This window comes from Ascaphus truei, chromosome 1 (assembly GCF_040206685.1).
Source record: "Ascaphus truei isolate aAscTru1 chromosome 1, aAscTru1.hap1, whole genome shotgun sequence".
Classification (NCBI taxonomy): domain Eukaryota; kingdom Metazoa; phylum Chordata; class Amphibia; order Anura; family Ascaphidae; genus Ascaphus; species Ascaphus truei.
The window spans coordinates 365,611,664-365,636,888 of NC_134483.1; the positions used below are offsets into that span (position 1 = coordinate 365,611,664).

The 25,225-nt window shown below is 41.4% G+C and overlaps 1 protein-coding gene across 1 annotated transcript; it reads right to left on the bottom strand.

Annotated features, from left to right (window-relative positions):
• Positions 1-427: 427 nt before the first annotated feature.
• On the bottom strand, positions 428-18,389 carry ASAH1 (N-acylsphingosine amidohydrolase 1). Its single transcript, XM_075610098.1, has 14 exons — positions 18,222-18,389; positions 16,583-16,629; positions 15,397-15,487; positions 13,722-13,808; positions 12,194-12,272; positions 11,125-11,199; positions 10,957-11,002; positions 9,476-9,620; positions 7,410-7,464; positions 7,162-7,243; positions 6,050-6,181; positions 5,821-5,944; positions 3,793-3,849; positions 428-1,183 (listed from the first exon to the last, which is right to left on the bottom strand). Exons 1-14 carry the CDS (start codon positions 18,327-18,329, stop codon positions 1,094-1,096), a joined length of 1,218 nt encoding a protein of 405 aa, XP_075466213.1. The 5' UTR covers positions 18,330-18,389; the 3' UTR covers positions 428-1,093.
• Positions 18,390-25,225: the final 6,836 nt, after the last annotated feature.

A 25,225-nucleotide genomic window follows, 5' to 3' on the forward strand; every position in this document is an offset into this window, starting at 1 on the left:
GCATTACTGAATGAATAATGCCCAGAATTCTAACCAATCAGAGAGGCAGGGATTTCAGTAATGCCCGGAATTTTACTGCTTTAGCCTATAATATATAATAGATATCTAAAGCAGTTTGTTATATTTACACCTAACAATTATTGTTCCAGAAGATAACATTCCCGTTTTTAGAATGCACAAAGCTGCAGCCATCGCTCAACCAGAACTGGCATTGATCCAGATTGCAGCAGAATGGAGACTCTGGTCAGTTAGTCTGAACATTAAATGTTGCAACATGAATCTGGACTTAAACAAAACAAAAAGCTATGCTCTTGTAGTGGTCACCTCACCATTCATTTCAGTCCTGCTGCACACTTTTAAATTAGCCATATTTTGTACGGTAGGCAGTGTGATTCCAGGTATGTTCAATATAAAAAAACAGGACAGGTTCAAGTGTACAGAATTGGCTTTAATAAGGTGTCATTACACAGTGATCAACTTGTTAAAAAAATTCTATATACATATACACACACACACCCAATTTGCAGGTGTCATTTTTTTTTTTAATGCAATATTAATTTCAGAGTCTACCTTTATCCCCTATTTGCAATGGGGTCAGGTTATCCTACAATGATGTATTAAATCCTTCCTAATACTATCAAATATCATTTTTTTTTTTTAAATCAGAACATTTCACATAGAAGCATTAATTCAATCAGTGAGAAGGCACGGTTTCTATGGTGTCATTAGGAAAAGTAAGTACGTAAGAAAAGTTGAAAATGTTAAATAGTAATCCAGGGGTGGCCAACTCCAATCCCCAAGGGCCAACAACAGGTCAGGTTTTCGGGATATTCCTGCTTCAGAAAAGGTGTCAATCAGTGGCGTAGTCAGCATGACTGAGCCACCTTTGAAGCAGGGATATCCCTAATACCTGTCCTGTTGGTGGCCCTTCAGGACTGGAGTTGGCCACTTCTGTAGTAGTCCATATAAGCCAAGCGCTTCCACAAGTATTTCTTCTTCATTTAATTCTTCTGTGCTGTGCTGTGCTAGCTCCCACCAACTGGATAGTTGTGAGTCAAGTAGCAGTCCTTTTAGTTTCCTTCAGCCCTACTTCTCACCAAGGCATGCAGGGGTCTGGACAGTCCCGTAGATAGGCTTCTAGGTTGCCGTCAGAAACAGTCATCAGCGTGGTATATGTAGTAAGCTACGGGAAATAGGACCAAAAAAAAAAAAAGTAGCATAAATATAACCATTCCCCTTTATGTTTAATAGTGTGATTGTAGTATATGCTACCGTATATGCGGTCCAACGTTGAGTTACAGAACAGCGATACGAGCTCCATAAAATGCTGACCGGGCAAAATAGGCGACCCAGAGTTCGCAAAGATATTCTTTATAAGTCCAAATCAGAAGGAGGCTTAGCTCTCCCGAACTTACAAAACTACTATAGAGCGGCACAACTAGGGCAACTTATTAGCTGGCATTCAAACCCAACCGAAAAAAGGTGGGTCGAAATAGAGGATTTGATCTGTTCCCCATGTAAAATAAAAAATCTTCTCTGGCTCAATAAAAAGTCTAGACCAGCTGAGATCTACAAGAACCCGTGAAATCCTTTGCCTGTAATCTCTGGGACTCCCTCAAATCCAGGTTCCAACTAACCGGTACCCCTTCCCTTATCCAACCCCTATTCTCGGACCCCTCCCTTCCTTTTTACACAGGTAACCCGCAATCCAATACCTGGATTCAAAAAGGACTCATAAGAGTTAAGGATATTTTCACTCAAGGGAAAGTCACCCCATTCTCTTCGCTACAAACAAACCATGATATCCCCTCTTCCGAATTCTTCAGATTTCTCCAGGTTAGGCATTATATTCAGTCTACAAACCAAAACAATCCCATGTTTTAACTTTGTATGAGAACTGTTGTCTACACCAGCCCCACACAAAGGGCATTATCTCCAGAATATATCAGAGTTTATCCTCTATCAAGAGCAACCAACCCCCGATAACTATATGGTATCCTGGAAAAGGATCTTAACGTCTGCATAGATCTCGATATCTGGAAAGATATCTGGGAAGCCGCCTCCAAAAACTCATCGTGCGTCGTGATTAAGGAGAACATTTATAAGTTAATATTCAGATGGTACATGACTCCTGCCAGACTAGACTCTTTTCTCCCAGGTGCTTCCCCTCTGTGTTGGCGTGGTTGTGGTGAAGTGGGGAATGTATTACATATATTTTGGTCATGTCCCAAAAGTCAACAAACATGGTCGGAAGTGTTCGCCCTAATACACAAGATTTTGGAAATCACTGTCCCACACGACCCAGTTTATATATTGTTAGGAAAACCAATGGCCAATCACTCAAAAAAAAAAAAAAGCTAAAGTAATATCCAAAATTTAAACGCTACAAGGTGTACAATTGCCAAAAATTGGAAACAACCTGCCCCCCCATCCCTAAACGAAATAAATAACAAAATTTGGCATATAGTCTATATGGAAAAACTCTCAGCCTATTTGAACGGCTCTACCTAGCAATTCTCTGAGATTTGGGCTCTTGGTTCCGTCATGCAGGTATATCCCCATATATAGACTAGAATACTTGGAGCAGAGTGATACATGTGGTATTTAAATTGTTGTTTACAGTGTTATACTGTTACAAATGCTACCCCTTCCCCCTCTCCTTTATTGTTTCATAACCAGTTTATTTGTATTATTGTATCCCCCCTTTCTTTGTTGTCTCTTATGTTTCCCTTATTTTGTATGTATATAAAAATCTTCAATAAAAATTTAAGTAACAAAAAAAAACAAAAAAAACCTTATCCGATATCCGGTGTTGTTACCACACAGAGCAGAGTGGTGGCAGGCGTAGAACTAGACAACCAAATCATGCTTAGAAGACAGGGTGCATGTTAAGTGTGTTTTGAATGTCACCCATCTAAACAGCTTTGTAACTTCCAGTCACTATAAATTAATCGAAAACGCTTCACTTGCAAAGAAAAAAGTAGAAAATGATAAAGATATTTAATAAAAAAGCTATTTACCTTTTCTTCTTCATTACAGCAAGTTAAGTGACCATGTACATTTTGAAGCACTTGGTGTAAAAAGGTGCACAGAGTAAAAATTGCACATACTTCAGGGTAGATGCACAGAAGTGTGGCTGCTATTAGTGATTGTTATTGACCATTCAAGAGCCAGTCACAATTGTTAAGGCTTTGGTACGTTAATCTACCCCATACAAAGGAATGCATGGCCAGGCATAACTATGGTACTGTTGGGCTATATTACAAACGTCTATGTGCAAACAAAGACATTGCATTATAGAAAGAGTGGGTACTGGACCACATCATAACCGCTGCATATTGTACGCTTCAGATCAATAGATATGGGAGATACAGCCAAGTAGGATACCAGGTCCTTCAGAGCTCCCAATACTAGCGTTTCAGTTAACAAAGTGTAAATCACACTTAATAAAAATAAATTTAAAAAAGCCATCACAATTTTAGGCAAATTCATTTTTATTTGTCACAATGTCAGACATCCAGAAACAGGACATCGCTGAAGAATGGTGTGTGTGATACTCAATGTATTTTCTATTACTATTATTTACATTACTTATGACTAGGCTGTGTCCCCTGCTCTGTGCATTCTGCATGGAAGGATGAACTGGTGATAGCCATCTCTCCTGTGCTCAACCCTCTGACTAAGCAAACGTAAGAGTTATCACAGATATTATTTTGTTAAAATAAATGTTATGATTTCAAGAAAAAAGGTAAACCTTTATGAAACAGGACTGTAAAAATTGGAGCTGGTTACCTTGTTGAGGACAGGTTTGGTTGAAAGCACATCATAAATTGTTGCAAATGAGATGCTCTAGAAAGATAATTGAACATATGGCACGTTAAACTAATTTTCCTGCAGCATTACTTTCATAGGCTTCATAAAATAAAAAAAACATATCCTACTCGTGTTACTAGACAGGAGAACATTTCACCTAAACAGATTTGCCCAAAGAGTTTACTGTATAAAGTTTATATTGTGTGAGTTATAGAAAAAATAAACTGTAGTAGTCAAGTAAGAGAAAGTGGTCAGGCACGACACAGCTGTAGAGACAAGAGGGGCAGAAAGAAGGTAGTTGTGAGCAGACTGCAAGATAAGATTAGGCCAGAGAGGCGAAAGAGTGCATTGTACTGTATGTACCAAATTCTACAGAGGAACGCAAGACTTAAGCAGCGGTCACAAATGTTTTTCTTCCTTAACAACAAAAAAAATGTAAATATGTTTTGGTTGTTTATTTCCTTAGAAAAAATATTCTTTTACTGGATCAGAGTAATTATAATATCTGATGATAACTGGTCTCCACTTTCATATAGGTTTGGCCTATACTGTATGCACACACAAAAAAAGTGTGATTAACAATTTGTCTGTACATATATAAAACATTTTACAGACAGGAGTCTAATGAAATATTAGGTACAAATCAGGAAAAAAAACCACAGTATTGTATATGTATTTTTAGGTTTTAAATGTCTGGTCTATTTTTATTCCTGTACGAAAGTCAGTCACTTACATACAACCCCTTAAAGCTGCAGTTCAGTCAATATCCTGCATGTGTGTTTTTTTTTAATAAATCAGTTCTGTAGTAAGAAAAAATAGTTTTAGCATTTTCTGTTTTTAAAAAAACAACTTTGAAAGACCAATTTTCTTGTATTCTATTTTAACAACCATTTGCTAAGGCACTGCCCCTTCATGTCCTGTCACAAGCCCTGGCACACCCCTTTGTCAGCCCTGCCCTCCCTCTAGCACATGTCAATGCAGGAGTGCTCATGAATATTCATGAGCTTCCACTGAGTGACAGAAGCAGAAGAAAAACATATCCCTTCTCTAATGATGTCACCAAATTTCGCCGATCAATACATGGAGAACGAATTGACCTGCGGCTATACAGTTCTTTAGGTAATTAGAGATTGCACACATGAAACTATTGAAGTAAAAAAATTAATTAAAAAAAAAAAAAGACTGAACTGCAGCTTTAAGCTGATCACTATGACTACAGTAGTTCGTTTTGATCCTAGAAGGGACTGGAAATTTAAGGAGGAAAGCGGATAAGAACGTTGAAGGAGGCCGAGATGGACATAAATGCGGCATTTAGAATTGACAGGGAAAACTCCAAGGCAAGGCAGCGGTTAGTAAAAATTCTCAGAATGAACGTTTGGACTAATGTTTTAGCTGCAGCAAGAGAGGAACAGGGCAGACACTAGCATTATTACAGAAACAAGACAGACAAACTGGAGCATATTGGTACCTTATGTTATATGAAAAAAAGGGAGACATAAGTAGTACCATACCTTTTTATTGGCCCAATAATGGTTCACAGTATACAAGTGGTTCATGGTCCAACCGTGGTCTCTGAAGACTTTGGTCGTGATCCACAAAAACCTTCAAAATTACAACAGGCAGCTCCTTCTTGCAGTCTGTGACCTTTCTATTACTAACAGTACATCTGTGCTAAAGATTGCTCCAGGAGTAGCTACTGTTGACATCTTATGTATATATACTCATGAATAAAGCCAATTTAAATGTAGTTTGGCCTCCAAGTGCATATAAACAATAAGGTGAAAAAGAAAAGCCTGAGAATCCCTGGCATAAGCCAATAAGAAAAACATATATATTCTAATGAATACTTTCTCAACGGTTACTTTGGGCAGCTGTACCTCAAAAAGGGGTAAAGAAGGTGGTAACGAATATCACCCGGGAAGAAAGGGTGGTTTCCCCATAATTAAAATAGGAAAACCCTTCTAGGAAAGGACTTGAGAAAGAAATGAGCCCCGTCATTTGATGTACCTGTTGGGTTGTCCGATTCATGCACTTCATTGCTGGTACCCTTCGGTTATCAACGAAGAGAGGTTCCTTCCAATGGTCATAGTTGGTCTCCAGTACGTACCACCTTCCCTGCTGAATATCAAGCCTTAAAAAAAATATGAAAAAGAAAATAAAAAAAAATGCGGGATATTTTGGCCATGTGTATTTCAAACACTTGTCGTTTTCCCAAAGTAAACCAGTAAATACTCACTCCCAGATATCGAGGCAGGATTCTCTGGAGCGGGTGATTACACAAGCCTCTCCGGATTTGTTGCCTCCAAGTATATAATATGCTGGAGCAAGCATTTTTGTTTTTGATAGAAGGGATTTAGCTTCCTCATAACTGCAGAGAAATCAACAAAATACAACGGTGGCAATTATTTAAAAGGGGAAGCAATTGTTTCAGCTTTTTTTTTTTTTTTTACATTTATTCCCCCCCCCCCCCCTCTTTTCTTAAAATTAATCAGAAATACATTTATTGGATAATTTGCTGTCAACGTCCGATCAAAATGTAAACATGTATTAGTTCTAGTAATTTCAGAAGAAACACGCTTTACGTACTAAATGGTCTTGTATTTTTTTTTTTTTAAATAGTAACAAAAACACGACAGCTCTTCTTATGTATTGTTAATGCAAATGACCATGCACACCCCTCCTTGCAAATGTAGTGATGCCAAGAGTAATTAGCACGCAGAATGGCTCAGAATAAGACACTACCTGTTTTATCAAAGAGAATGAAAAAATAATGACCAAGTAGGATTTAGTAAAGTTCTAAAATGTTCTATTATAGTAATATCGTCTTACATAACAAGGACATGGTACACAGAACGCAAGCAACACAAAATGATTTCCCAGAAGTGATTACAATCGGTTATATGCATCTTTACTTTAAGCAAAGTAGTTTATCTGCAATTGTCACAAATATGCACTGACCGTGGCCCCTTGCAGATACACTTACCAGAACACCCTCTTGCCTCTTTAAATTCTCCCTACGTAACCCTTAGATTGTAAGCTCTTCGGGGCAGGGACTCCTTTTCCTATTGTGTTATGTCCGAAGAGCTTATTCCCATTATGCTATAATATTATGCCACATGTATTGTAAAGCGCTATGTACCTGGATGGCGCTATATAAATAAAGCTATGCATACATGTCTAACTCGTGAATGTAAACCTGCTTCTTACCCAGAGATATGGTCCTTAACTCTGTATAGAGTAAATAGCACGAACTGTAAAATCCTTACTTAGGTCATTCTCTTCTGAAGAATAATGATTTGAAGACTGGACTGCCAGCAAACATTAGTGAAGAAGAAAACAGACACTTGCCTGGTAGCATTTTCCAGTACATTTCTCGTGAGAAAACTCATCCAGGTGCCATCTCTCCTGCCAAGAATCCACTCAAGGATACCTGTGCAAACACACAGCAATTCAAAACAAAGACTTGCATTAAGAGCCACGCTACAGAGCTAATGGGACCAGGCTATTCCATCTCTTGTGACTAGTTGCATCAGGAGGAAGAGAAACAGACGGCTCACAACTGCATTATAGAAAGCACAGCCCAAGAACTGACTCACCAATGTAACCACCATCAAGACTGTACCGCTCATTCATTGTAAGAGTGAGTACTCCCTAGGAAAAGATACAAAAACGCTCCTTAGGTGAACAATATCCGAGACACTCGTATGCAAATAAGGACACGTCTCTCTACAAAAGAGTAGCATGTGATATTTGGGGTTCAGAACCACCCCCCCCCCCCCAAACATTTGAATGGAGTATTGCCATTAAAATTTGAGAACACTGGTGCTAAAAAAGAGCCAGACTAGCTCAGGGTCTAAATGAGACTTACTGGGGGAAAACAAAACCAATAAAACTTGAAAGGCCTGCTGGATCAGTATAGAGTTTAACAGTCAATGTAAGGTCCTGTACATGCAATTTTTACCAGCGTATTCATAAAAAGATCCCTCGTAGGGATCATAATGTTGATCGTGCTATAAACTATTTCCTGTTTAAGTGACTCACATAAACCCCACCAGGAGAACAGTTAAAGCAGCCATCCATCTGTGTTTTTCCCCACATAGCACTGGAACCCGTGGGGTTCCTTCGAAGCTGAATAATGCTGGCTTAGTTGCTAGTGTTCCCCCTTTTCAGGAATTCAATATAGTCACCAAATCTTACACGTCCTCCGGGCCAATAGGAATCTGCAACGTCCTCTGCTGGACATTTAAATGTCCAGAGAGAGCACTGGTAACTAAACCGATAAGTATCTCAGGGACCAGGTGATCAACCGAATCTAACAATAACGCAGTTTATCTTCGGAGGATCCCACTGTCCCAATGCTGTATTTTAACCCAGATATTTTTGGAAAGACCTGCAACCCAGCACAAAGCTTTGCTTGAAAGAACAGATAAATTAAAAGTACAATCACCCACATTTTAATTATATATTTTTTATACAGGATAACATACTGAATCAAAGGCTCATCTTATTTACCAAAAAGCATTGCTTGGCTTAAATACCAAACTACCTGGGAACAGGATCTAGGTATCCAATTGAGTGCGGGCTCGTGGGCCAAGATCTGGCTTCATGCAGCCTCCCCTTCCATCTTAACTATTACGGAGGTTCAACTTAAAATACTCCACAGACAGTAATACACAGCAGCAGTATCTTTCCCTAATGTGGAGCATGCGTGCTGGAGAAATCACAGTCACTGGGCCCCGTTATTCACACATGGTGGGAACGCCCCTTGTTTAAACAGTACTGGTCTGAGATTGGTCGCTCAAAATGTCATGCATGGGGTCCCGGCATTCCCTTAGAACCTGTAATATAATAATAAACAAAATGCTCTGTGCCGTCAAACTAAATCTGGCCTGCTATTGGAAATACTCGGTTATACCAAGAGGTCAAAGGGGACACACACACACCAGAGTCTGATAGATACTGGCCCATGATATTCAGTTGTGTCCCAAGATGGCGAAAACTCGTAAACAAACTATTTTATTTGAAAGAATTATGGATTCCTTATCAAATATTTCCAAAAAGTAAACCTGAGGGGTTTCCCTTTATGAAAATATAAATAAGGGGGAGGGGGGCGGGATAAGGCGAGAGGGGTATTGCATGAATCAAAGCACGGTCTAAGTGTGCTTCAGTTCTGTAGTTCAAGATTCACAGGCAGTTCCTTAATACTCTATGTGCCTCAGTGCTCAAAAGGGCACACTCAGCAATCCAGCACAGAGTTATTAGTGTGATACAGATCTACACAAGCATAGTGCACTGGTTATCAAGTGGCTGTGTTGCAATGCAAATTAGTTTTGCAAAAATAATAATTGGCTAAAACACTGCACCTATGGACACAAATGTAAAAATACATTGACTGCTTTCATTCAAAGGGACGCTACCGCGTCTCATCTCAGCTTGAAAATTCTAAGGAATTAAACGCACATTCCCCCTCCCTCCCCTATATACAGTATTAAAGAGCACTACTTAAGCATACTCTGAGCTCTGTATGTTAAGCACACACGCCAACCCAGGCTACCACTTAGGTTAGAAGCTCTCAAGGGCAAAATGTACATTTATGCCTACAGCTTTATCTCCTGTGCTCATACTGTAAGTATTTGCTGCAATGTAAGGAGAATAAACTTACAGGCTTCATTCCAGTTAACATCCCCACATATCCAGCAAAACTTGTAGACTGGAAAACGGTTTTATTATTTCTCTGGAACTTCACATTCACAACTAACGGCCTCAGTAACTCGGTGATCATCCAGGAACTGTTTTTCACATCCCAACTGCATTAAAAGAAGCATGAACGCAACACAGAAAATACATCAACGTCAAACAGAAACTGGATTAAATACTGTGTGAAAAAACGTGGGATACAAGGAAGAATGTGTTTTCTTAAAGGGTTTAAATGTTGACAGGTGACAACTGATGTAAGTGCTAGCAGCAAAGAAATCATTGAGAATTTCAAGCAATACGGTCACCATTCTGGCCACATAAGTGCCAGATTAAGTACCATGGTACACTAAACCAGGGGAGCGCAAACTTTTGGAGCTGCGCCCTCCTGCCTGCTCCCTCACGCCTCCCTTTACCTTGTTTAGCGGCGTCAAATGACGCCATGGGGTCACATTACTCCGTTGCCATGGAGACAGGTGTGTGTGACGTCACTCCGCATGAGACCGTGGCGTCATTTGATGCCGCGTTGCCATGGTGACGCGTCATAGCAACTCTTCACAATTGAGTTGCAGGTTTCATGCGCTCCCCCGGCATTTAATTTAAATGCCTCGGGGAAGTGCGCGGGACCTCTGCAACAGCCCGCGTCCCCCCCAAAAATCCCCCCACTTTGCACACCGCTGCACTAAACATTCCAATTGTGCCTCTTAAATCACTGGTCTTTACATTTGCAGTCTACAGTACCATGGGCCGCGGTCCGCTACTTTATGTAGGTGCCAGGGTTCTGATTGCTATTATGTGAATGCCTAATTATAGTATTTTTTACTCTGCTTTATTAGAGAGAAACATGAAATAGGAATGTATCCATGAGCAGATTGCAGGCACATATCGGCCTGGGCGATGCCTTCAGTAGCGGCCCTCTATCTGCAGCGCCGTCATGTGACATCGCGGTGTCATCACAATGCGTCGCCATGTGAAGTCGGATCACCATGACAAACGCGACGCTGCAGGAGGAGATGCCGCTCCGAAGACGGTAAGCGACAGAGGCCGCGCGCTCTCCCCCCGGCACTCAGTTTAATTGTTGGGGGGAAGAGCGCGTGGCCTCCGTAATCAAGCCCCCTTTACATTCCCCCCCCACCCCCGTTCTTTCCCCTTCACACTCCCCGCTCCCCCCACTCACAGACACACCCACCCCCAACAATCTTGCCTTGGGGTGAGGAGGTCCCAGTCTGGGGACTCTGCAACTCCCTCCTCCAGTCGGACCCAACTCCCGCTGCTGACAGTTAGAGGGAGAGCATCACGGACAGGGACCACCGGGTCACTGCAAGGGAAGCCGGGGGCCACTGCTGCTGCTAGGGAGCCGCAGCACCGACCCGATAGGGCAATCCAGCCATGCAGCTCCCATGATAAGAATTACCAATAATAAATCAACGAGAAATGTCTGCCACTCACCCAAGAAATAATCCAAAATCCAGATTTCTGGCATGATACAACTTTCCTGGTAATGTTAAAACAAAGCAAGGGTCAGTAAACTTCAGTACTTGTCCAACAACGTCCCAGTGTATTCCAACAGTGGGATGTCGGGGGAAAACGGCAAAATTAGCAAGAACCTGAGATTACCGGTTTTGTCTTCTGCCACCACTGACGTGCACACAGTGAAAACTTCATAGAAAATGTTAAACAGCATGACTTCCCCTACAGAAAAAAAACACCACAGGAAAAAGAATGATGCAGAAAGTTTTCCTCCTAATTTGAGTATTTGTTTCCTCTTTAACAAGACGTTGTAACATAATGGTGCATACAGCATTTACTAGGCCGTGACACTTCATAAGACACCTTTCAGCACGGCTTAGTAAAAATGGCCCCTGTTATGTGTTTGTATGGAAGGAGTAACACCAGTTAGTAACTACAGTACAGCCCTTTATGGCCCATTCACTTGAAAGGCGCCAAAGTGTCTGCCAGCATGGAAGGGGTGTTATGGAGTAGCACTTCTTTGTAAAGTGGACGAATATGTAAATACATTCCACAGTGTTTTGGCTCAAGGTATACATGTCACTGCTCAAAGTTCAGACACCCAGAAAGAAAACGGCCCTGTTCTGTATCCAGTTGGCTTTTAAAAAGTAAAATTAAACAAATTAATATAGCAAGAGTTATGGGCTCAGTAATTTGCATTGTGGTCGGGGCCATTATAAAGGCCTATACCTTATGGAATAGTCATTGTGACTGATGATGATTAACACTTGGGTAAATAATCAGCAGAAATCAGCGAAACTGTGAAAATCATTGAGGAGCTTTCCATAATAATAAAATAATAATAATAATAGGTTCCGCGGTGTAAATTCGCCCACAAATTGTTCCAATTTCATTCCGTGTAGATTAATCCATATCCGCCATCGGATACAATCCGCACGGATTCTTAAGAGTCCCATCCGTGGATTCCGCAATCTGCTGGAGGATTTTTTCAAAACGGATTGCAGAATCCGCAGATTGGATCGTCAGTCATTAAAAAAAAAAAAAAAAGACAAATCGTCCTTTTGGAGACCAATTTGCGGAAATCCGCAGACCAAAGGAACCGCCCAATTCGAGGCAGATATGAATCCACAACATTTTTTTGACCATCACTGCTATTCAGCATTTTGAGGCAAAAGTACATCATTATTGCCATTAATAACAACAACCCCTATTGTACCTAATGGAAGCCCAGAAGCATCAGCGATTCCTTTAATCTCCTCACCAAATGGAAAAGGAAGAGATCCAATGAGCAGAGGCTGCAAAACAAACATACATTGCTTGGTTACAGCTAAAAATCTATCTTACGCTTTGAGAGTTGAAGAGTCTAGTGGGGCATTGCAAATGTTTCATTAACACTTCATAAAGTATGTGACAATCTACTCTTCAAATAGGATTTGAGTCAATGTGCATTTTTAATGTAATAATTAGGAGTTTAGCAGAGACACACACACACACACACACACACACACACACACACACACACACACACTTCTGACCAGTGATTCATCTGTCACAAACCATATTCTGCCTATTATGCGAGCCATGTGAATGTAGAATGTTTCCGGTGTTTACCATGAGAAGCTTTAGTACAAGGAGGTGGCAGCACTGAAGATAGATGGATGAATTTGGAAATGAATGAATAATAATTAGGGTTTTTGCAATTCTCTATTGCATCAATAAAGCGGATACAAAGATTTCCATGTTCTATAGCCCATGGCTATTTACAGAAAGTGTTCACAACATTTTTAAAACGTGCATTATTGATTGTCAAGTGACTTCCAGTAAATGCAAGTCTTCAAATCTTCCAATTTAATCAGAAATCCCCTAATTATTTCACGTGGTCCCATTATATCTGCCCAATTTCAGAGCACCGTTTTCCGTTGAATTGCCGATTGTGCATAACACAAGGAAGTTCACCCTGGATCAAAATATAAATCTCACCTACTAAGCACTTACTGTTGAATCAATTACTAGAATAAACTGGAAGCTTTACTCTGACACAAGTCTTGGCTGCAAATTATGTTAAAAATACTCAACACAAATGAGAATCTCAGTTCTCTCCAGTCTGCACTTTGCTGGCCAGCACGCAGCACGGAAACCTGGGGAGGTTTCATAAATGGCGAGGCCGTAAGAGATGATAAACAACCACATTTATGTCATGTGCCTCAATCTTATGGACTCTCTCCATTAATAACATACTGTATGTGTAATGTATTCTCTCTGTATACCAGAGATACATAATGGCCTACATGTAAAGACTCTTCTGACCTGTGAAGTGGGAGTAACTAGTTTTTTTGTCTTGTCTCTGTTTCTCAGACACCAACATTTTGCATGATTGTATCTATGTACAACACTGCTAACCCCCTCAGTATATAATTTTATACCAATTATAGCTGTGGCAAAAAAAAATATATATATATATATATATATCCCCATCATTAGAGTACCTAATCCGTATTTTAAAATGCTTTTTCAGTCGTCCTTTTTCTTGTGTAGAATTTGTTGTATTTATTCAAGAAATGTCTCACTAACATTTTGTGTGTCATTATGTTAGGACCGAGCTACTACTGTACTTAATCAATAACTGGTAGAGAAGGTGTTAGTTACTTTGTTTAATCCTTTCGCTTTATTCCAACTTAAATTCATGGTGCAAAATCAGCACATTAAACCATTCTGTGCTGTGAGTTAATACACTTTATACTTACCAATTTGGTGTCCACTAATTCAATAATCTTTCCACTTGCAAAAAGGGACTTGGCCAAATCCTTAATAGCTTGAATTAAATTGGTTAACTGAAGATTAAGAAGAAATACAGAAATCACTATACAGATCAGCATCGGTTAATTATGTAACAATTAAGCAACTGCCATAAAAACAAACAAATCCAACAGTAAACATCTCATTTAGTACATGTGTTCTATCCCAGGGATAACCCATATCATTTCTCAACTTTAATACTAGTAGTGCGCTGTTACTAGGAATGCAACATTATCAAATCACAGCAGTAATTCTGTTCTACGTACCTTAAAAAGAAAGCAGCTGCGAAATCAACCTGATGTACATGTTATAATTAAGATTTTGATGTCACTCTTGTCTCAATGTCACAGGTAGATTTCTAAAAATTAAATGGTGACACATGAAAGTGCTTAAAAGTGCACAGTGCCCTAGCACTAAAGTGATGGCCATGGTTATGCATGAAGGATTAAAGCTCAGTGATCACCATCTTTTTCAGAGCACGTTACATACATGTTGCTTTCCCTATCACTTCTCCACTGGGTGTGTTAGATGTTCCTTTTCCTGCCAGTAGAAAAACACCCTCCCTTGTCCTGAAGCGGCTTGGTTCTCCAAAAGGGAGGTGCATATCATTCACTCGTGCAAGTCAAATGATACAGGAAAAACAAGATTGACAAGCGGTCAGAATAACAAGGTCCCAGGTAAGAGAAAAGCTTACATTTAAAAAAAAAAACAAAAAACGGAAACATGACAACAAACATTGGTTAAGTCGTTTGCTTTTTATTTTGTAACATGGCTGCTGGAGCTACTGTATATCACATTTGTGGGCAACAGACGGCCCCCACTGAGGCTTCACCTGCGGCCCCAAATACTGACCGATCTTGGCCGTGACCAAACTGCAGCTGGCGCTCCGCCGGTTTTTCAAGTCGCTGCTCCAACGCAATCTTTAAATGGCGATATCCAGCCGCGCCGCCTGCTCCGACAAGCTCCGTCCACCAAGTCCCGCGCTGCCCACTGGGACAAGCCATCTTTAAATGTGGGACATTTAAAAGATAGAGCGCTGGTGCCGGAGCGCACGCGACATTGCCATTTAAAGATGTGTGGTGTGCGCAGCGATGTACCCTGCAGCAGGTGTCGCGCGGTGAGTTGTCCCAGTGTCAACATGTACGGGGGCGGAGAGCCAGCGGCGGTTTGGTTGTGGCCAAACGTCCTATTCCTACCACCGACTACCGCAGCAGCTAACTCTCCTAATACAAAAGGGAGCGGAGAGGGTTCCGTCTTGAAGAGTAGATTCTCCCCACTCCCTCAGCTGCTTTATAACAAGGCACTGATAAATACTGTACTGCCCTGCTCCTCTCCTGTGCCAATCACTAGATCCCAGTGTAAGACGAGGAGTGGAACAGTATTCACAGTATTCCTTCCTGTGGCTGCAACATCCTTACGGCCTGTGCACCAAATACATATGTGGGTAATGTGCTGCCTTTTTGAAGGCTCAAGGGCCGCACATTGAAGTATTTAATGCTGCCTACCACTGGTATATCATGTGGGTGCTCCTTGGGACCACCCAGTAGCAATAATAGAAGTAAAGGCTCAGCAATACTGGCCCCTTAGGTTATTAGCCAATAATTTAAACTTTGACACACTCACCTGTGTTTTTTTATGACTTATTAACTGGTGCCATCTTTCATTGGGTGGCTGGTCCAGATTAACAGTGTACCAGGGCACATTTCCTTTGAACCTGAAAGGAAGCAAATGTAGCTTTGTGTTGCACAGTCCAACAATTACACGGATGTGGTCAACAAGAACATGTGATTAAAAAAAATAATAATAAGAGAAATTCAACACTCCCACCATGTAACACAAAAAAAGTAATGGTGATTTTATTGAAGTCCTCACTGCTATGACATGCTTACTTTATCTCACATATAACTGATGATTTCAGCTCTCATGGAACACAAATCGGATACTCTAACCATGTACAATGTATTATTGCACAATTTAAATACTTCAGCTTGTCCCGATACAGACTCGCATTCCCTTGTACTGCACAGTGTATCTTACAGGTCGGTTGCACAGACTTTAAAGAAAGGTCTGATCCAACATTATCCTTGTGGTCCTCTAGTCCTTACCCCTTTCCCAGTAATGGTCACTGCCCAATGTCGTGTTCTGCACTTAAGATCATGGATGCTGATACCAGGGAAGAAAGCATTGAGATGAGAAGGATTTGATTGTGCACCATCATTAGGCATCCCACTTTGCAGCAGGGCCCAAAGTTATGAGGCCATAAAATTGCTTATGGTGAAACCGTCCTACTGATCGGTGATTTTAGCATCTTCCAATTTACATTTTAAATCTCCTAAGACACACATTGTGCCTTTATGTTTATGTTAACAGGACCAGTGCAAGCTTCCTCTAACCTCATATGTTATTCCCGGATTTAAGAAAAGTCTTGCAATTACCAAATTTTTTTTTAAAAGCAGCTAGGCCAAAAGTGAATGAAACTCAAAGAATGATCACAGCAAAGAAGACAAAAACCCTTTGAAATATTACTCCATGCCTACGAACTCCATGACAATAGGGCAGCTCTCCAATTAACCCCTTTATTGCCAGAGAGGCCTGTCACGTATTGCGCTGCAGGACCCCAAAAGGGACACCCAGTCCTCTAAAAAGGGCAATTTTGGAAATTAATATGGTCTGTGCATATTAGTTAATTTAGATAGCCATTAGAAAACAGACTGTCAACACCTACTAATGACCTTCATATAAGAACAGTTTATAAGCGCATGTCACACATGCATTTGGTGTTCATTGGTATTGTTGCAACATAACTTACGTTGGGCCAGCAGGAGGATACGTCCCACTTCTGCAATCCTCTGTATACTGAAACGAGAGGACAAAGACACCATGCTTATACAGATTCCCTAAAAATAAGCAACATTTCTATTCTTTAGTGTGCATAAAACCCTGGAGTTCACACATACATCTGTGGTTTTCCCCACAAGTGACATACAAAATAACCATCTATGCATCAATGCAAAATAAAATATATATATGGACTCCTTGTGTATCCAAATTTTTTTCCGCTGATTAATATGAGGTCATTGTTCTGCCCCAGTATTACCCCACTTTGGCCTGGACACATAGACCCTCGCCCCCACACAATGAAACACATGACATAGAAGCCCGAGTTTCAAGTAATAATCCTGAAGGAGCCGGTGCCTTCTTGTTCTTACACTTGAAGGTTAAGTAATAACTTCTACGTTGGTTAAAAGGAAAAATAAATGGTTGACTGCTCATGAAACACTTACATTTCTACCATGTATAAAAATGCCAGGTTCCAGGAGCATTCAGGACGCTTTTAATAATGAGGGTTTAAAAAAGGAGTTAGCTAACGGGTTTGGGAGTAGCGCAGAATCAATGTTTGCATTGTCCCCACAAACCTAAGAGAAGCATCTGCCAACCACCAAGAGGCCTGCTCACTGCCCCAAGATCATAAAGTGCCCAGGATATACTTGAAAACGAGAGGTAACTTCCTGATAAAACATTTTATAAATAAATACAGCAGCTCCTTGAATGTCATTCTCTCTCTCTCTCTCTCTCTCTCTCTCTCTCTGCAGATGACCAGACATTTTGGAGAACTCATGAGTATACAAAAACAGCTAGTTGGTACAAGGTCATCTCTACACCACAAGTAATCATTTGTTCTCTTCCAGAGGGGGAAGTGAAATCAGTGTTTAGTTTTTACATATCAGCCTTGCACAGTAACTTCAACTAATAGAACAACGTGTGCTAACCATATAATAGCCGCGTGATGTATTTTCAGAGCCCTACATTGAAACCTGGAGGAACTATTCCAGTCTTAAAGTGTCCTCCTCTTGTCGGGTGGTTCTCCATGTCTTGGTTATCTGTCACAAACAAGAGTCCCACAATCCGTGTGTAATAATAGGATATTGTGAATCTAATGAAAGCAGCAGGACAGCAACAGCGAATGGAAGATCAAGGGAGGTTTTACCATCTCAATTTGTTAACAGTAACTCAACCCGGAAGTGTAGCTGGTACATTAAATGCCAGTACCACGCAGATCGGTTACAGTCTCGTACATAGCAGGCAAGCTAGACGTTAGGAAAAGTACCGATCCAACTGGATCCTTGTGGTACCCGATCACTCGTTCTCTCGCATTCGTTACTATGCGATGTCCTGCTCTGCACTAGAGACCACAGATGCTGATACCAGGGAAGGCAGCATTAAACAGAAGGGATTTCATAAAGCACTATTATCATTAGGAATCACAGCCATACACATACATACATACACACACACACACACATACATACATACATACATACACATACATACATACACATACATACATACATACATACATACACTGCAATAGAAACTGATACCAAAGTAGCAGTGATCTCAGCAGCTGCCCTCCCCGCAGGTATTAAAGAGACCACCACCTCGCTTACCGGCGGCACATCCTGAGCCACCGCGCAGATCCCGCACCCTGACAGGACAATGCACAGCAGCAGCAGCAGCACAGAACCCCGCACACTCCCGCGGAGGTTCCAAGCCATTGTCAGCAACGTTCCGATACAGAACCGCCCGCACACTGCAAGTATACAGTGTGACTGTCACGTGATCTCTCTCGGGTTATGCCATTCTCGACACTAGGGGGGGGGGGGGGGGGGCTGGGGTGAAGGGGGTGCTGTCATTAGCAACACCAGCTGAGGATAAATTGTGGGACGCAACTCAATCTTTATTTAGTTATGTTATCATTTTGTTCGGATGCAAAAATAAATAAATACAAAATGAATGACTCTAAATAACTATTAAAAATTACAGATTTCCAACCCCCGTGTTTCACTGACTTCGCCCATACAGAGTGTGTGGGGTTATGTCACATGGCAATTCGACTGTATGCTGCAAGATTTAGGTCTCATGTAACCTGCTCCTCATGTGCCTGTAATAAGCAGAAGTACTGCGCCTAATTTCCATGCTGACCCATCTCCATATTTATGATGGAGTCTCCCTAATTTTCAGATGACAACTGTGTCATTTTTTTGCTGTCTCCCTGAAAGCAATTCCCCCATCTCAATGCAAATCAATGGAAGTTTTGGAAATCTGCTTTACATCCTGGGTCTCAATGAAAAGAGCTTTGAAATGTTGCTGATTTATAGTAATGCTAAACCTGTTTTAAGATTAGGGACAAAGCTCTTTGAATCTTATTTTTGAAAAGGTTTATACAATACTTTTGCTTTACAACAGAAAAGTAAATTTAAAAAATATGTAAAAAAATAATGAATAATTGGTAAATGAATCAATACTTTAAGGTGTGCAGGCATGAAGAGTAAAAAATAAAATACATTTATTCAAACCACAGTAAAACAAGAAACCTCTCGCCCCTCCGTCTTGTACGTACAGTAGTCTGTTTTATAGATGTAGCCATGTCTGGTTTTGGTTACTACCCTGCCTGACATGTAAATCCTGGTACAGTGCACACAGTGTTAGGCCCAATCTGGGTTTTCCCCAGCAGTGAGCAGCTCCCTTGAGTGACTGGGGGAAGCGGGAAAAGGCCTGTGTTCTGCCCAATCCTGGGCTCAGACCTTGGACCTTCCCCCATGGTACTTAAGGGGCTGCACTTCCTAAATTTAGCCAGTTGTCTCTCCCATGAGAGAGACTGGTCTCGCAGAAGAGGTGTGCAGGGCTCTGTCACCTTTTATCCTCTCCCTTAGGAGAGTTGGAGTGAGAACCATACCTCCTGCTCCATCATGGAGTAGGGGAAGAGTTAGGACCGACCTCTGGCTGGAAATCAAGTGTTAGTGTATGCTGCTGCTGACTGATTGCTGTATTCTTTACTGAGAAAATAAAGCTGGTCCTGTTACAAAATATACTCCTGCCTGGGTTTGCAGTCTATCAGGGGGAGTATGAGAGAGTTCTTCTGCAGGGGCTGCCTCCAGCTCTCCTGCAGCCTGCGACAAATGGAGGCGCTGAAACCAGAGTGAGAAAGAACCAGCTATCACCCTAAAGCCTGTCCTGTTTCCTCAACAATGGCGGAAAGCTCAGCGTCACTTCACACCTGGTAACCCGGGGAATCTCCCAGAGGGTGGGGGAAGCACCGTTAAATAGACACAAAAGCTCATCATCTAATGTCCGGTGACTGCAGAGAGATAACATGACATACAGCGCCACTGTTATTTGACACACAGACACAGACACACACACACACTTTAACGTCGAGCAATTAGAAGTATAGAACGGGACACAGGCTTGCAGTGTGCTGTAAACCACCAACCTGATTATGCCTGATGGTTGATGGTGGATGTTTCTCATAAATTTGAGTGTATAAAATGCTTGCTTAAAAGTTGTAATTCCCTTTAATAAAATGTGTTCATATGTAGTATTAAAATTATTGTACTTAGGCTTCCACACGTGTAATTAATTATGTATAGTATAATGCATGGTAAGTTCTGTCAATGTAATGCAATTATATACTTTACAAGGAGGATTGGGTTAAACAAGTGCAGTAGCTCATATAACTTTCCCAAAAGAGTAGTCAGACGCAATATGAGTCAGGTGTAAAGTAACTACTCTGTATACAATTGCATTTTATTCAGCGCCATCTCCGGTACAGTAGGTGTAATTTCAGCATTTTTAAGTATAATACAGTAATCTTCAGGACTTTATTCTTTATCATGGATGGTCACTGTCACATACGGCACACCTGTGAGCATGTGACCTGCATACGGAATAAGGGTTAATACTCCACTCGCAAGCGGTCCCACTTTTCACCTTCGCAAAGGTCCCTCAAATGGACAATATCTCCCCTACGTCAGTCACCATATACCACCTGTCACGAACTGCACACAAGTGGGCACGTGACTTAGATATGCAATCAGGGTTAATACACACAGCTACTCTAGCCAACTCACCTTTACCTGGGCAAGGTACCTCGTGAGTTAATATTAACACCTTACTCAATTTCAATCATACCTATACGCTTCCACCACCTGGGAAATGTAAATAAAAGATGTAACATTAATATTTGCTAGGGTCCCAAATCCCTGCTTATGATTTAAAAAAAAAATAGGTTGTAGCAAAATGTGTCCGAAAATGTAAATACTCTCCATAGCATGCAAATCAGTATATCTGCCAGGGTCTCAGGCCCCTGTTTATTATAGAAAAGAGTAAATACTTACCACACACATCTGTTGTAGCAAAATGTAAATACTCTTTTCAGTTCATTCAGAGCACCAAACCATTACTTAAAGAATTATATATACACACACAAACCCACAATTACAGAAAAAGGATTACAAGAACATATAACTACAATAGATGCAGAACAGTTTCTCGAAATAGGATAAAAACATAAAATAGAATCCCCATACAGTACATTACCAAAATGTCATAGGTTTTATCCAAGAGAGGGCACTGGCGCAGGAAGATGAGACATTACGTGTTTGGTTGAAACACCCTGTTGAAATCTGATTTTCATAAACCCTTGCTAAGCGTTAAGTACAATTTTCCCCATTACAACAACATATATCCACCCCTGTCGTAAATCAGCTGCGAGACCAGCAGTTTTATGACAGAGAAAAAAAAACCTTTACAAATGACTACGTTTGAGATATATAGATATAGACAGTGTTCGACAAACCTATACATCTACACGCCCCGGGCGAGTGGACTTAACATCATGGCGAGCTCCTATTGGCCCAAGCAGCACACGTGTTTTTTTTTTTTCATTTTCCCTGCTTGCGCTGAAAAAAAAAAAAACTCCCCCTACCTGACTGCTGATTGGCACGCGCTCCCAGGCTTTGTGGGCGTGCGGCCAGGCTCTATATGAGCCGCCCCTAACGAGCGGCCATTCTTTTTGCCCGGAGATCTGTTGGAGAGTAAGTACTCTATGTGCCGCCATCCCGCTGCCTCCTGTGCACGATCCCCCTGGTCCCCACATGGCTAGCGTACTCACCCCCGCAGCCCCTCTGCTCCTTCCCGCTGCCGCCTGTACATCCTCCCTCAGGCGTGTTGGCACTCCCCTCCCCCTTTCCCTCCTCCTGCCCCCTTCCCCTCCTCCTGCCCCGTTCCCCTCCTCCTGCCCCCTTCCCCTCCTCCTGCCCCCTTCCCCTCCTCCTGCCCCTCGATCGCTGCCCGGGGCGGGAGGTCCCCACGGCTGCTGCACAGGAATGGAGGAGCCAGGGACAGAGAAGCTGCAGCAGGAAGAGGAAGCCAACCCCCCACCCCGTCCCCCCCCTCGCCTCACTCTGGTGCCTGCTGGGGAGGAAGAGAAAGATCCCCCCTCAGCTGCAGGGAGAGAGAGAAGCCAGCCTGTGAGCGAGGTGAGAGAGACCTCGGCTGCAGGGATCCCCTCCCTCACCGCTCCACCCAGGAGCCATAGCCCCCCACAGCCTTCTGAGAGCCCCCTCCCTGGCTGCCCACATACCACCACCCCCAGGGTGCCCAGGTACCGATCACCCCCCCCCACGGCTGCACAGAGCCTCCCTGCAGCAGCACCCTTTCCCCTCCACTCCTCTGCTGCAGTTCCCCTGCACTTTACGCCCCTCATGGTGATTTGTCGACCACTGGATATTGATATATATCAACACCCTCATAACTTTCCTTAACTAATATTTACACATCAATACATTCAGGCTCTCATGGTGGACGCGACAAGACTAAGCATGAGCGTCTTTCTCCTAAACCTGAGCGATTAATGAATATCTGTTCACCAGTACCTGCTAAACCTGACGTGTCTGTAATCATTACATGCCACTCGGTGACACTGATACACACATGTACTTCTTAGCATGTTCCGCAGATTATGTCACATGATATTCTAATTTTTAATAAAGTATTTCAATGACGGCATAACCTGTGGGTCACCTTTCTCTGGAATGTACCAGAGATTATTCACAAACTGAGAGTTTGCTTTGAGGCTGGTAGTTAGTGTCAGTTCTGCTTAATATTTACGAACCTCTAACCAACAGGTGTAACTTCTAGTGGGCCATCAAGGATAGGCCCCCCAATTAAGTTCTGTTTGAAGCGCAGCACCCACCCATGACAAACCTGGATCTGTCATAAACCCAATACACTGTATTTTCAAACCCAAGTTGTGCCTTTGTAACCCCTGAAGCACCAGAGGGCTTAAAATACATAATATCTCATGATATTATCATGACAGTCACATACTAGGTAAACACCATTAAATGCTACACTAGATTGCCGAGATGGAGTATGCAATCAGAAGAATGGTTAAGCACATGCACCTTTCACACTTCTGTCTTTGCCAACTGATGAACACAGCGACAGGTGAGCACGCTACTATATAAGTGACAAATGGCAAATGTTGCACATTTAAAAAATAAATAAATAACATATATACATCTATATATCTATCTCTCTCTTTAGGGGATTTTTCAGGTTTTTATTTAAAAGGAAAAAAAAACTCCAGTATTATTTACATGAATAATGAAATATAGATGATATGATTAATGTTTCAGTTTTATGACCATTGGCATGTACCAATAAAGAGAGTAATCTGGGATGGTGTGAAAATACATGTATATGTTTATTTATATAGTGCCATACAATACAGACAGCACAAGGAGATATACTGTACAGTGTTTCATAAGTGCATTAAGCAGGAAGTTAAATCAATGTGGATGAAGTAACTGCCCTCCAGCGCTTACAATCTTAAAGTAAAAGTAACTTTTACCATTGGGAAAAGCACTACCAGAGTAGGGAGAAAAAACTCCAGGTCCGTGTGATAGAACAAAACGATATAAGATGTTCATTCCATACGATCCCTGTGGTAATTTACAGAACATCTTACTACAAATATCAATAATGCATGTAACAAGTATATTATTGGCCTGTTTCACCTGCAATATAAAATTCTATATTACAGAGACGTTTGTTACTACATGTCAGACGCAATAACATATACTGCTAAGTGAGGTGCTACTTGAATCTTATTCTTGTGATGTACAGCTCAACCCCATTATAATGCTGTGCTTGGGGTCCAAAGAATCACATCGCTGTATAAGCAGATCACTTATATTATTAGAAATAATGTACAATTGTATGCATTGTACAATAAAGTATTTAAGATACTAATAATCGTGTTGTAAAGTATTCATAAATACGAAAATTAGGAGCCACGCTTGCATCGCGTTATAAGTGTATTCGTGTTGTAACGGCGTTGAGCTATATATTTTTGTAATTTGGTATCTGTATTATATCGATGGGTATTTAGTAAAGATTAAGAATACACTGTGCTATGCGGATTTATCTGTGAATATATACATATATATATACATATATATAAAAAAAAAGAAGCTACTAGGAATAGCCATTGCAAATCTTCAAATCCTATTGGATTCTTTTCTATCTCTGAAACCTTTTCAGCAAAGGTCTGTTCCCTGTACTGGTCTGAAAAATGGGTTCTCAATATTCCTTTTGAATATGAATACAGTATATGGTATTTTTGAACTTGTATATGTTTTCTCAGAGCTCCTATTTCACATAACCAGTTGCAACTTTTTTTATTTTTACAAGTCACTATTAGTAGTTATTTTACATCATGTTTATATTTCTCTTGAATACTAATATACATGAGCAATATTACTGTTAGTTTGTCTAATGCACGGGTCGGCAACCTGCGGCTCTTTCAGCACCTACATGCGGCTCATGGCTGCGAGGGGTGGAGCAGCGCTGGTTGGGCCTCTAGTTGCTGCCCGGCATCTCCCCAATTGCTGGCATGCCTCCTGCACTGTCCCACGCCAAGCCTCTGATGCCGGTGCGCGCCAGAAGAGCGCACCGCCACTTCCGGCGTATGCTGACGTCACAAAGAGGCCCTGTGTGGGACAGTGCAGGAGGCATACCAGCAATTGGGGAGATTCTGGGCGGCAACTAGAGGCCCGACCAGCACCAGGGGGTAGTGTGTGTGCATGTATGTGGGGGGAGGGAGGAGTAGTGTGTGCATGTATTGTGTATTTGAAAATGACAAACTGTTTGCACAGAAAAACAATGAAAAAAATGCATTTTATTCCCCCACATTTTTTATTTCCCCCAATTCTGATTAAAGTAAGTTTGTCGTATGTTAATGCTTACAGTATATGCATATTAGTGTGTACACTAATGCATGTGCAGCGGCTCTCTGAATATTTTAGACAAAGACTTTTTTTTTTTTATAAAATGGCTCTTCTTCCTTGAAAGGTTGCAGACACCTGGTCTACTGTCACTGTTATGACTGACTGGCACACGAGAAAAATCACAGAATTGTCATGAAAATATGAACAATTATAAGTGTTACAGTAGATTTACATTTAAGAATTATTTGCTAATATAATAAATATTCTTTGCAATTGGTGACAGCGTGATGACCTCATCAAGTGCATAGGTCCAAAATGGTGCACGTTATAAAGTGCTTGAGACAGAGCAAGAATTATGGTCCAAAACGCTTACATAA